Consider the following 14,530-nt stretch of genomic DNA (forward strand, 5'->3'; position numbering starts at 1 on the left):
GCAGTTCATCTCCCGGGATTGGACAATCAAGTGGCGGATGCTCTGTCCAGGGATCTGCTGCTCCCGGGGGAATGGAGACTTCACCCGGATGTAGTACAGATGATTTGGCAACGGTTTGGCAAGGCAGAGGTCGACCTGTTTGCATCGGAAATGACCACTCATTGCCGCTGGTGGTTCGCGAGAGCCGAAACGTCCAGCCCATTGGGACAGGATGCATTAGCCCACGAGTGGCCGAGTTGCCTGTTGTATGCGTTCCCTCCATTTCCACTTCTGTGGGAAACATTACATCGTGTATTCCTATACAAGCACAGGGTGCTTTTAGTGGCACCTCGATGGCCATCCAGGCCATGGTTTCCTCTCCTTCTGAGTCTGTTACAAGGCGAACCATGGCAGCTTCCCACCAGACGGGACCTTCTTTCTCAGATGCACGGCCGTGTTTGGCACCCAGATCCAACTCGTCTTCAGCTCTGGGTTTGGCCCTTGGGTCCAGATCACAGTTAATGGATTGTGAACCGGCAGTAGTGAACACTATCGGCAACGCTAGGGCTCCTTCGACACGACAGCTTTATGCTGCTCGTTGGAGGATATTTTCTTCTTGGTGCGGAGATCAAGGAATTGACCCAGTTCACTGTACTGTGCCGACAGTTTTGAGTTTCTTGCAGCATCTATTTGATGACAACAGGGCGGCCTCCACTTTAAAAGTTTATGTTGCTGCCATATCTGCTTATCATGACCCGGTTGCTGGTGCTTCCCTTGGGTCTCATAACCTTGTTTGTAGTTTTCTGAAGGGAGCGAGGCGTTTAAAGCCCGTTCGTTCTACTCCTTTTCCTGTGTGGGACTTACCGCTTGTTCTAGAGTCCCTTTGTACACCACCATTTGAGCCATTAGATGTTGCAGATATTAAGTGGTTGTCCTTAAAAGTGTCTTTTTTGTTGGCCGTTGCTTCCACTAGACGTGTTGGTGAACTTCATGCCTTGTCAGTGAGTGAGTTGTGTTTACGCTGGTTACCAGAGGATTCTGGGGTCATTCTTCGGCCTAATCCAGCCTTTCTCCCTAAGGTTTTGTTACCACAATTTGTGAATCAGTCTATTCATCTGGCTGCTTTTCAGCCGCCTTTCAATCACTCAGATACAGATGGGGGGAGGTCTCATCTTCTGTGTCCTGTACGAGCTTTAAAGTGCTATGTTAAGTCTACCGCTTCTTTCAGACAGACAGATCAGTTATTTGTTTGTTATGGTGAGGTACGCAAGGGTGCATCTTTGTCCAAACAGAGACTATCACGCTGGATTGTCGAGACGATAAAGTTGGCGTATAATAGATCTCATCAACCCTTACCAGTGGGTGTTACTTGTCACTCCACTAGGGCCGTGTCTTCGTCTTGGGCCACTTTACGGGGAGTTTCCTTGGCGGATGTCTGCGAAGCTGCTACCTGGTCTTCTCCATGTACCTTTGCGCGGTTCTACAAGGTTAACGTGGCTGCTTCCCATGATGTGAGCTCTGCAGTCCTTCTGGAGCAATCCTGATATTGGCAGGTGGGTGGCATTCCTCATGACTGTGTTGATATGCGTCATCCACTAGTGCTTTGCACTGCCTCTGGCGGTCAGTAGGAATGAAACAGAACGCTAGTTACGTATGTAACTGTGGTTCTGTGAATTCCGGATGACCGCCAGAGTCCCTCGTCACTCGGAATGCGCGAGAAAGCATTCTGAGGCTGGGCACCGAGTCGCTGTGGGTTATATCCTCGCGTCTCGGTCTGCGTCATGACGTGACTTTGTTGTTATATTCTTCTCGATCTATCTAGCTGGCGCAGCGATTATCCACTAGTGCTTTGCACTGCCTCTGGCGGTCATCCGGAATTCACAGAACCACAGTTACATACGTAACTAGCGTTTTGTCTGCTGTCAAGTCTAAAATTTCATCAGTTAAATAGCAATTGTGTTTAACTTTACAGAGGCTGTAGCTAAAAATGCCACACTTTGAAAAATCTTAGATACTACTTTATTAACAGTCTGCAGAAATCCATCACTAATTAATCATTCACAATAAAAAGTGCCTGACAGCTTGCCTTTGCAGAAACTGTTAGAGAGGCTAGGGAGTAATTAACAGGGGATGTATGACTTAATTAGGGAAATACGGATTATTAACGTCCTCACCCTCTCCCGGTGACAGAACGCAGAGTGTGCATGAGTGTTTGTATGTGTTTCTGAGTGTGCATGTAGTCTAGGTGGCTGGGATTGGCTTTCATCTCTGGAAAAGTGAGTGAGCTCAAGTGTGGAAACGCCATCAAAAGAGCAGGCTCATTTCAACCTGTAGTCAACATCACTCTCTCTGGCTGCGGTACTTACGCTCTAAATGGATAGAGGTGGAGGATATCTCTGTGAACGTTACAGTGTGGTAGCGGTATGAAAAGTTCAGGTGAATGGTCAAATGCACGTCTCGTTCACAAACATCTCAATGCGCTACATATTCATCAAAATATCTAATCTGTACATTAGGTCTTGAAAAAAAATGTTAATTACAGACCTTACATCTCAGTCAAATCAGCATTAATGTAATGTGCATTTTATGCTAAAGTAATCACTTGAAAAATGTGCATGCCATTGTTTTAATTTAATTAGTTAATTTTAGATATTAATAATGCATTTTATATTTAACTAATTTAAAAAACGTAGTGTATTCAACAGCAATTTAGTTTTAGCTGTAATACTGAAATTCCCCAAAAAAAAAAAAAAAAATTAGTAGTGATTCTATTTGCTGTAAATTATATTTTATCATATACGCTAAACAAAGGCAAGAGAGAATCAGAAGAAAACCTCTTTTATTATCCCCAAGAGGATAGAGATGGCAAATTAAGTAAAAATGAAATATGAAAAGGTCTAATACCCAAGGAGCAATGAGGTTAGTTAAAAGAGAATTCAGAGAGTACTGTAAGTGGATAGAAGCACTAATCATGCAGCACAGAGGCTTTCTAAGTATATCTGCATCCCATTAACTTCAGCAAAGTGAAATGAGCTGGGATACTAAATACCAAAAAGGCATTCAGGATTTTATTTTTCTATGTTTACATAGGACAAAGTAACTGCATTTAGATAGTTCATGCAAAAAAAAAAAAAAAAAAAAAAAAAAAAAAAAAAAGAAAAGAAAAAGAAAACAAAGGGGAAAACATAATAAATAAATAAATAAATAATTTACTCAAATTGTTTTGTTCTAAAGCTATATGACGCTCGATGGTGTTTTAAGCCCCCAATGGCTTCTTAGAGGCAGCTAACCCTACCCTCAACCTTAAACCTACCCATCCCCTCGCTGCCTGGAAGGCGCCGTTGGGGGCTTAAAACACCAAACAGCCTATATGACTTTCTTTCTGAGGACTGAAGATTATAAGCTTTAAAAAAAAGAAGCATAGAATAAAAGTAAATTATGACAAATGAAATTTTTGGGTGAATTATTTCTTTAAAACATCCCCTGAATTTCTGCTATCAATCATGAAGAATTTCATTCAAGAATTTCTGGTGTACAATTACATTATTGCAACATTCTTCTTATTTGCCATTTGAACTTAGTTATGTTTGCATGCGTTCTGAATTAAGAAATTACGAAGTGAACAAGCTATAATAAGTAGTAGCCTACATGAGGTTTTTGTTGTAAAAAAAAAAAAACCTGCCAAGATTGTCTCATTACATTGTAAATGGATAATACACAGTCATTAGGCATATTAGGTTTTCATTGTGGGCCACCATCAGACGTAGATATCGATCGCGGCTGAAATGTCTGCCGTATATAGCGTACATGAGGAAATCAATAACCATATTCTGAACTTTCCAACAGCAGTGACAGGCAGGATCTTGAAAAATATCACCCCGCTTCCATTCATATTTCTGTTACAGTTTGAGGACGGTGGAAATGAGACAAGCGATTTTAATCCATCAAGAATCCATCATGGAAAAAGATGCAGTGTTTTAAACATCTTTTTTGACAGTTAAATTGGTCCCACTTAGTTGTGGAAAAATGGAGGTAGCTATTACAACACTTTTACTAGATGTTGGATGCATGGAGGCCTTGCTGTACATCACAGGCAGTGCCACTTACGCTTTCCAACAAATGGCCTTTCACAAATGGCTGCTAAGAGGCTGGAATGGTTCTAGTGGCAGAACATTAAACAACATGTGGGCCACTGCAATGAGTCTGCATCAGGACGACGAAAGGACCATAAACAAATGCCCAAATCTGTGGAAGCAACATCCTTCATGATCATCAAAAGGCTAGCACAAAACCCAAACCAAGAAGCAATTAACAGGACTTTCCAAACAGCCCCTCATAACCATTTCTGCAAGAAAGCATGTACAATAAAACCAACTAGACTTACTGTCTACTATGACTTGTCTTCCTGACCAGTCATCGTTGATCATCTGAATATTCCCAAAATGGATGTCACTGAAGAATATGCGGTTGTGGTGTGAGCTCTGTTGCCGATAATCGAACGCCAGGGCGATGACGTTCTTGAAGTAATCTGGGTTCTCAAAAGGTTGGAGAGGGGAGTTAAGATCACTCTCGTCAGATAGGTGGATGCTCTTCAAGATGGTCCTTTCAGAGTATAGAAGATAGCCCTCATATCTTTGGCAAGCAAAGCCATCTTCGGCTAAGTACCCATGGGCACAGGAGCAGGTCCTTCTTCCACTGCCCAAGTGAAAACACAGCTGTTGACAACCTCCATTGCTCCTTGCACACGGGTTGGTGCCTGCATGCAAAAGCATAGACAAACATCACTGGATGCACACTGCGATAATCAGAATAAATCTTGTTCTGTTTCAAGAAAACATATGTGGCATAATAAAATAAACTCATTAAGTTGAAACCTCAACCTTTCTCCCGGCCTCTGTTAAACACTTTTACGTCCTTCAGGTTGACGCCAAGACCACTTCTCATCGTCACGGCGTCGTTGGCATCGCTCTTGAATCCGCGGCGGATTGATCCGTTGGCGTGGGCTCTGCAATAGACGGCACAGAGAGAGAGCCTGACATTGGCGTAATGGTGGCAGTTTTCTAATTAAAAGCAGCAAGACTCATTAAAACACACAGAAAAGCTGCTTTAGCGGCAAAGCCGAGAAAACGTCACCTAGGCAATGAATTGCGGTACATCCTATTTACATAAGGCCAATGGAGGCTGCCTGGGAGATGACATAAACATACGGCAGGCCTCATAATAACCTTGCTCGGAAGGGGTTAATCCGTTGAGACTGGAGCAGCTGGCTCCGTGGGCCACTTTGGAGAGTGTAGCACTTAGTAAAATAATAAATTACCTGTCAGACCAGTAGATGTAAGCCCCGAACACAGCCACAGAGAACAGGTCCACATTGGAGGCTGACAGTACAATCTCTCGGCCCTCCCCGGTTTCAAGGTTGATCCTTTCTATCTTGTCGGTCCGGGCGTCGCTCCAGTATAATCTATTTTCCTAGAAAGCAATTTGAAAATGAGCACCTCTCCCTTTGAGCAGCTCTATTTTATCAGCATCAGAAGAAGAGAGAGTGAGCGGAGCATCAGGAAGTAGAATCATGTCACCCTACCTCGTAGTCAATGGTGATTCCATTCGGCCAGGCAATGCCAGAACTGACCAGGGTCACTTGGTCAGAACCGTCCAGTCGTGCACGACCAATGCAAGGATTTTTCCCCCACTCGGTCCAGAATAAGTAACTGTTAATTGGAAAAATCTGATCCAGATGACCATTTTAACAATTAAAGACCTTAAAGGGATAGTTCACTTTGAAATTACATTTTGGTATGTTTTAGCTTACCTCAAGGGCATCCAAGATGTAGGTGTCTTTGTTTCCGCAGTAGTTTAAATTTTGATATTTTTAGGTCAAACCGTTCTTGTCTGTCAGTCATATAATGCAGGTCTATGGTCACCACCTCAAAGAGCATGCACAGAGAAGTCCAAATTAAACAATTCCCCATCGTAAGTACACATTGATGGCCTAAGACACGAAACGAGCGGTTTGTGTGAGAAAACGAACAGTATTTATATCGTTTTTACCTCTTGTACACAACCACATCCAAGTGATCTGAGGGCGCGCACACGTCACTCACCAGGAAGTTCTGGCTTAGTCTGCGCAAGCGCCGGAAGTGATCTCTCGCGCGTGTAAGAGGTAAAAACGATATAAATACTGTTCGTTTTCTCACACAAACCGCTCGTTTCGTGTCTTAGGCCATCATTGTGTACTTACGTTGGGGAATTGTTTAATTTGGACTTCTCTGTGCATGCTCTTTGAGGTGGTGACCATAGACCTGCATTATATGATTGACAAACAAGAACGGTTTGACCTAAAAATATCAAAATTGAAACTACTGCGTAAAAAAAGACACCTACATCTTGGATGCCCTTGAGGTAAGCTAAAACATACCAAACTTTAATTTCAAAGTGAACTATCCCTTTAAAGGAACAGTTCAGCCAAAAATGAAAATTCCGTCATCCTTTATTCACTTTAAAGGGATAGTTCACTCAAAACTTAAAATTTGCTGTTAATTTACTCACCCTCAGACCATCCAAGATGTAGGTGACTTTTTTTTTTCTTGAGTAGAACAGTAAAGAAGATTTTTTTAGAATAAACTGTGTTCCTCTGTGACTCATATAATGTAAGTCAATGGGTGCCATCACTTTGAAATAAAAAAAACAAAAAAAAACATGCAGACAAAACAAAATACCTGCAGCTCTTGACGATACATTAAGGTCTTAAGAAGCGTAACGATCAGCCAATAAAGAAACTGAACATTATTTACAACATTTTTACCTCTAATCCACAGCCTTGGCAAACGGCCCTGAGCGTGAGCTTTCTGTCGCATAATGACGTATGCGCGGGAGTGACCTCATATGTGATCTGATGCTGTTTGTTTGAGGGAGGGCGTGTGTTCACCAGCAGTACGAATGGATAAAGCTGCTTAAAAGTACCAGTCATCACAATGGCTGATGATTTAAATGATCTCAATGTAACACTAGACAAAGTGTCGCCTGCAGTTTACACATGGCAAGCTAAAGACTATGTACAAAAAGCTGCGGCTCAGCAATGGAGAAAAGCTGGGATCTTCAGTCAGGCAGCTGCCTCAACGATTTCTTCGAGTTGTGGCATTGCAATGTTCCATTCGTGACAACAGAGGCTCTCTACTAGAGACCTCTGTCTCCCTGAGGCTTGATGACGTTCCCCTGCCGCTGCTTCCTCGATCTCTCGCAGTTCTTGATCAGAGTATTCTGGTTCAAACAAGTATGGTTGTGCAAAAAATTCCACGTTGTCTAGTGTTACATGTTGTAAATAATGTTCAGTTTCTGGCACAGACCGATTGTTTCACTTCTTAAGACCTTAATGTATCATCATGAGCCGCAGGTATTAATTTTGTTTTGTCTGCATGTGTTTTTTTTGAATCTCACAGTAATAGCACCCATTGACTTCCATTATATGAATCACAGAGGACCACCGTTTTAGCTAAAAATCTTGTTTACTGTTCTGCTGAAGACAAAAAAGCTACTAACAGCTTGGATGGCCTAAGTTTGAGTAAATTAACAGCAACTTTTCATCTTTTGGTGAACTATCCCTTTAATGTCATTCCAAACACATACGATTTTCCTACAAAAATCTGAAGACTCCAAGCTTAAAAAAGGATGCAAAAGTATCATTAAGTGGTCCAAGTGGTCATTATTTTGAACTGAATCTTTTCAATAAATCACTTTAATGCAAGACTTCAGAAACCTTATGATAAAGTTTTGAGAGAAACAATTGTATATTACTAAATATATATTGACATCAGCCTTACAACAACTTGGCTTTAGATTCATTAGAGAAGTATGAATCATTGTGAACAAATCATTCTTTTGAATTGAATCGGTTCAGTGAACTGTTTGATTTGATTCTTAAAACTTCACAAATCTGTCTGGTATGGTTCTCAATGATTCGGTTGTAGCCGTTAACATTGAGTATTATACTTTTATGATACTGTTTGCATCCCCTCTGAATCTTGAAAGCTTCCCCATTCACTATAGAATTACATTTAATCATTTAGCAGACACTTTTATCTAAAGGATACAAGGAAAAAGTAAAAGAACAACCAGCACAGAATTCCTACGTTTGTGCTGACAGAAAGTAAGCTGTATAGGTTTGGAACGACATATGGTGAGTAAAAGATGTCAGAATTTTCATTTTTGGGTGAACTACTCCTTTAAAGTGTATAACTGTTGTTACACCACCAAGGAAATGTCATTCAAAGTTTGACTCAACTGGGAAAGGAAAAGACAGCTTTTATAGCCTTAGGCTTGAATGGGAGGCTCTTTTTTTGGATGTCTGGGATTTAGAGGATCCCACTCCTGATGCTGTCTGCTGTCAGCAGAAATTTGGTAGATGGGTTAACACGCTCATATGTCTAAAACTTGTCTTCTCAGTGTGATTCTGATCGTAGGGTGTGAAGAACAAAATCAAGGCAAACAGAAAAAAAAAAAAAAACTGGCATGGAGACCATAGATTTTGATTCTAATTACTGAAAGAATACCATAATGGCCTACAAAATGGGCCTGTGACTAAATGGAGATGCATTTCTGCTCGGTTTAAATTCTTCATTTGGTTCATTAGAGATGGCCAAGACATTATAAAGCCAATTTGTCAGCAAAACAGTCTTAGGCAGATCACAATATGTATTTGACCTTCAAATGTCAAAAATCCCCTGCATTTTCATTTCTCAAGAGCTCATTGTATTATATGGTCTAATGCACTTGTATAGTTCCCTAAAATGTACTCAGTAATTTGCAAAGTCTTTCTAAAGATTTATATTACTGAACAGAAGACATGGCTGTATCTGATGCATTGTCTCAAAGGCATGTGACGTACCCTCTCTGTGGATGCACTGCAATGGCTCTTGGCTGATCCAGCCCATCTGATATTACAACTGACCGGTAGAGACCATTTAGACGAGCAATTTCAATGAGGTTGAGGCCATGGTCTGTCCAGTAAAGGTTACCTGGTTAAAAAAAAATACAAAATAATAATACTTCACAAGACTACTGTTTTTATTGTATTTGAATTGAATTGTATGTTATTTTATTATATCAAATAAATGCAGCTTTGGTGAGCATAAGGATTTGTTAAAATAATGTTTTCCAAAAAAATATAAACAATTGTACTAAACCTAAACTTTTGAATGGTAAAATGCAAAGATTTTATCTTGAGAAGTGCTGACATTGTGTGCTGAGCAATACCATTTATTGGAAAACTATACACAGACAGATAGTGATAGAAAAATGGCAGCATTCCATTTTTATAATGGTGTTTGTGTCTAACCAGCAATCCAATCGACTGCGATGCCCTCCACTCTGTTGATGCCAGTGGTGATAATGTCTTCCCTCCATGTCTGATCCCTCTTGGCTCTGGAGATCCGGTTTAAACCCATGTCTGTCCAGTAAATTGTATCATTGCCTGTATGAAAGAGGACATTTTTATTCACATTAAGAGCAAAGCTGATAACATAAATAGTGTCTGAGAATGCATCTCAGAAGCTTTAAATAAATAAATAAATAAAGCAAGTAAGCACAGGACAGATATATCCTGGAAACATCTTATAAGGTTTGTAAGAGATCCCATAATAATTGCTAATGCTTTTCAACAGTAACAATAACTACAGTTGCCATCAAGCTTTTTGTAAGGGGACATTCAAAGTGACAAACAATAATTGTGTAGCAAACAAATCAAACATGATTAGCAATGACTAAAAGATTGTTTTGACAGAAGCACGCTCTAAATGTAAATGGTATTTTTGCCCTACAACCGAATGCGGCAAGAGTAGTTATTTACTTGCACCCTACTGTTATTACTGAATTTACACAGCTAACGGATTTCTTACATGTGACAACAGCCAGCTGGAAGGCCCTCATCTGTTTTATGCTCCAACAAGCTGCCTCTTAATAACATGCAAATGGTATGCATGTGTAATCAGCTGTCATAGGCTGAGTCGGACTGGGGTTTTCTTCACCTGAGATGCGCTGATTCTGGTGGTAGGCGAGAGTATTTGCATAGAAACTCTCTGACCATCTGCCTCTATTGCCCTGCTGCTGAGGTCAGCAATTCTGCCATGTTTCTCAACCCACACCGCGTGTAAAAAAAAGACCTGTCCATCTAATGACTTAAGGTGAATTAAGGTGACTGAATAATTGTTTGAATACATATAAACATCTATTCAGTTTAGAGCAGATAGAAAGGATGAAGTACGCTTTACTCCAAGGTAATGATTTTCTTGCTAAATTATTTATTGACAACAGCACTATACTACTACTAGTAGTATATAAAATAATAATAATGATAATAATAATAATAATAATTAGTATTATTACATATAATGATAGTTTTGAAGTATTAATAATACTACTACTACTAATAATAATAATAATAAGACAATTAATACAATTAATAACAATAATTTATTATGTAGAATGATGATGTAATGAATTAATAATAATAATAATAACGTAATATTATTATTAATAATGAACAGTATTCATGATTTCTTAATATTTACATTATATTTTTAAAATAATATAAACATAATAATAAGATAAAAAATTAAAAAAGGTATGTTGATATACATGTTTTAATTGATTGACAGACCTAATTATTATTATTATTACTACTAGTAGTTTTACTTTACATAATTTAAATAAATAAATAAAATGACAAAATGTATAAAATATTTATTAAAATAAAATAAATATGAATAATAACAATAATACAAATAAATTAGAGGTGGGCATAGATTAATTTTTTTAATCTAGATTAATCTAGATTAATTTTGAAATTAATCTAGATTAATCTAGATTAAAATGGCTCATTTGAATTCTGCCGAAGGCATTCAGAGTATGTGTGCTACCCAAATAATGACTATAAAAGTAAGTCTTTGAGAACGGGTTTCTCAAGCCAGGTGGCGCATTAGACCAGGTGCTCATCTCCTGTTTCCAAAATGCATCACAAACTGCTTGAGAAAGCTGTTCTACTCATAGACTGTAAAAGGTTACTACTGTACTGTTACCGTCCGTAGGCAACATTAGGTAGGCCTATGTTATTATCAACTACTATAGGCTATCAATTAGGGATGGGCGATATGGCCTAAAATCCATATTGTGATATACATTGCAGCCTCTTGCGATAACGATATTATAATAAAACCATTTCAGAACAGGTTACACAGACCCTGCTAAACAACTGCTAAATGTATTTTTTTTTTTTTTTTTTTTTTTGAAAGGGTGTATGTAGTTTTGAGAACATATATTGTGCAAAACTGTAAGTATACAACATAATTTTGCAGAGAAATAAAATTTAAGTACACTAGCTGCAGAGACTTAAGTAGGTCTAACGCAGCGCGTTAACGCCGATAACGGCCCACCACTAAAATAAATGCATCATATCTTACAAACAAACAAACAAATAAATAACAGTAACCTCACATCGTTTGTATAGCGTACTTATCCATTGCACCAGCTCTAATCTGAATGGAATGCTACAGTATATGGACTGTATTTTCAGCACAGTGTTTTTTGGTTGTTTGTTTATGGGAGAAGGAAAGGTCAGGTCACATTTGAATGATTACAGTAGGTAGTCTGTGCTAATGCATGCATACGTGTTTGCATGTTTATGGAAATGTCTCATATTATTGACTGTTAGAATGATAATTTGGTACCATCACATGTTGACTGCCCCCTTGACGCTCACTTCATTTATGCCACTTGTCACCACAAAATGATCCACCAAAACGGGCTGAATAATCTTGCATCAGACCACTGTCAAATTAACCTCATTCAGAGAATGAATAATGCATAGTATGACAACAACCCCTCAACACCATCAGCTTTGTGATCTCAGCACTACTTTCATTTGCTAGATTATCTACTATACTGCTTTCTGTCCCTTATGGTTCTAGCAACAGCATATGAGACACAAAAGGGAATATTTATCGGAGTTACTGTTTGCATCAACTTGTTTAACCAATCTGAGTGGTTTATCTCTTCAACATGTGATATGGAGTCTTGTAGAGTCCCTTCTGATCTGGTATAAAACTGTGTGGCTAATACAAAAACTGTAGATCTGACAGCAAACAACATTTTAAAAAAGTAATAAAGAGAAGGCAATACATGCCTTATCTTTGTTGTGCACACACAGAAGATTCAGAGAGTGGCTCTAGTGAACAGAATAGAAGATAGCAGGACTGCATGAAAGTACCTGCATGAAAGTCCACGCCAACAGCAAACAAGGTGCCGCTGATGGGCATCAGTGTCTCTGCGTGGTCACTGGGATCCAAAGCGATTCCACGTATTCCCTCATGAAAAGAGTACATCAGAAAAGAACTCAAGCCTGTGATAGACAACAGCAAGCGAGAGATGTTAGATTGAGGTCAAATGAACGTCACACAGTTTTCTTTAGACGCCTTCCACACAATAAAACAAGTAACTAACTGAAAAAACTACATGTTACTTGTTAAAAGTGAAGAAAACATTCATGACATCCCTTCTAAACACAAGGACACGTGTCACGACTGCAGCCTACCTTCACAGGAGAGACGGTCACTGCGCAGGTTGTAGCCAATGGTGCAGGCACATGTACGTGTGTTTTCAGATGTGGGCAGACAGAGCTGAGAGCAACCACCATTATTTAACTGACAGGCATTCCTACCTGAGAGACCGCAATGAGAGGAGACAACATGGTGATGAAATTGTCTTGAAAATAAGTCTTGAAAACTATTTGTGGAGAGAGGAGACAACTGCTGACTGTAGTTGTTGGTCTTCTCCTTCTCTGACACTTCTACATTACTGCAAGAGAACTATTCCAAACCGTATTGAAAAAATGTATATTTCTTAAACACAGAAACGTGATGGGTGAAGTTTGTATTCCGATCTACTTGAACAGTCAGATGAAACTGAAAAAAAGAATGACTTTTTTTTATACATTTCCTGAACCCCATTAATCTCCCATTGCTCATACAAACAATCTTTTGACATTGTATGACGATTTTAAATATTGTCATTATACTTAAGCCAAAGCAAACTATTAAAAATGTATCAGGAGGAAAATATCTAATCTGTATTAAGATGTGATACATGTCCACTAGTTTTGAGTTTTGTTGGTTTTGATATCTGGACTGTTATTTCGAAGTGTTTTTCTGTTTACATTGCACCCAGTGTTTACTTCTTGTGTTTTACTTTGTTCCCATAGTTAAGCCTTGTTATTTTATACTTATTATTATTGATAATGTGTACATTACTGTTCATAAGTTTGGGGTTGGTAAGAGCATATGACTTATGCTCACCATGACTGCATTTATTTGATCACAATATTGTGAAATATTATTATATATATATATATAAAAAAAAACTGTTTTCTATTTCAATATATTTTATTCCTGTGATGCTAAAAGCTGGATTTTAAGCAGCCATTACTCCAGTGTCACATGATCCTTCAGACACCATCCTAATATGCTAATTTGAAGCTCAATAACTGTTTTCAACTGAATATAAAGTACAAAATAAATCTTTTGTAACATTATAAATTTATTTATTGTCACTTTTAGTCTATTTAATGCATCCTTGCTAAATCAAAGTATTAATTTCTTTAAAAAAAAAGTACAAAACATTTGAACTATACAGTAAACCTGAAGAGAAACATTTTCATTTGAAAGCCAATTGACATATAAACTGCTGTTCTGATATCATTCCAAAAGCAATTTCACAGAGATTGTTATTATACAAAACCCATGTCCTACTGTTAAAAACTAGGGCTGTCAAAATAATATAATGATAATGTTTAATATCATTAAAAAGCTTAATGAAACCCTCATATCAAAGTTAATATGATAACTTGTTCAATTCATTGTTCAAGTTCCAAAATAATGTTTTTTAAAATGTTTTTTAACTTGAGGAAATGAGGGGTTAGAAATCATGGGGGCCCTCAGGGGAGATTAGGCCCTCCATTGTCCCCCTTTTCGGGTATTCAGAGATCTCTTTAATTTATTTTACTTTGTGCAATCCATTATCCCTTCCACAAAATTTCCAAAAATTCTCTGTTTCTGAGGCATGTCATTTACGCTTTTATATGAACGCAATATATTAACAAGTTCGATCACATTGGTCTGGTCGTAATTTGTGATATCTCTCCTCAATTTATGAAAGGTGTAAGTGTTGCCATCAAGTCAAGATGACTTCACACTCTTCCCGGAAGTCTTACTCTCGTCTTAATTGTATAACTGAAATTGAAGGGGAGGGAAACTGCACCACTGTGTATTGGCACAAGCTTTCAGGGAAAGCTCAGCTTGCACATCTACGACAGTAATAAGACAGCTCCGCATTATGAATAGAGAGGCTAATTGCTGCCGGAGAAATTTGGTGGCTGGATAGATTTACATTTGAGCCCGTTTAATGGTCATTTCTTATTCAAGTCGACAGTTTAGTGGGATCCACAGCAATGCCGTTAATGGATCTGCCATTAGTGTGAATTATTTGCAGAATAACTCACAAAATGGAA

The 14,530-nt window shown here is 38.6% G+C and overlaps 1 protein-coding gene across 5 annotated transcripts in view; it reads right to left on the minus strand.

The window, feature by feature from the left end:
• Positions 1–14,530, minus strand: part of lrp1bb (low density lipoprotein receptor-related protein 1Bb) — a 327,007-nt gene that overhangs the window by 70,439 nt on the left and 242,038 nt on the right. For all 5 annotated transcript variants that reach the window (XR_013822391.1, XM_079882312.1, XM_079882311.1 and 2 more), the window contains exons 34-41: positions 12,560–12,685; positions 12,236–12,367; positions 9,311–9,445; positions 8,861–8,990; positions 5,561–5,687; positions 5,297–5,448; positions 4,860–4,984; positions 4,364–4,735 (exon numbers count right to left, since the gene is read on the minus strand). Coding sequence is in view for 4 of the 5 variants with exons in the window: in XM_079882312.1 (XP_079738438.1) it covers positions 4,364–4,735; positions 4,860–4,984; positions 5,297–5,448; positions 5,561–5,687; positions 8,861–8,990; positions 9,311–9,445; positions 12,236–12,367; positions 12,560–12,685 (1,299 nt within the window). In the remaining variant the exon portion in view is untranslated. The remainder of the gene's footprint in view (positions 1–4,363; positions 4,736–4,859; positions 4,985–5,296; positions 5,449–5,560; positions 5,688–8,860; positions 8,991–9,310; positions 9,446–12,235; positions 12,368–12,559; positions 12,686–14,530) is intronic.

This window comes from Squalius cephalus (assembly GCF_949319135.1).
Source record: "Squalius cephalus genome assembly, chromosome: 9".
NCBI lineage: Eukaryota > Metazoa > Chordata > Actinopteri > Cypriniformes > Leuciscidae > Squalius > Squalius cephalus.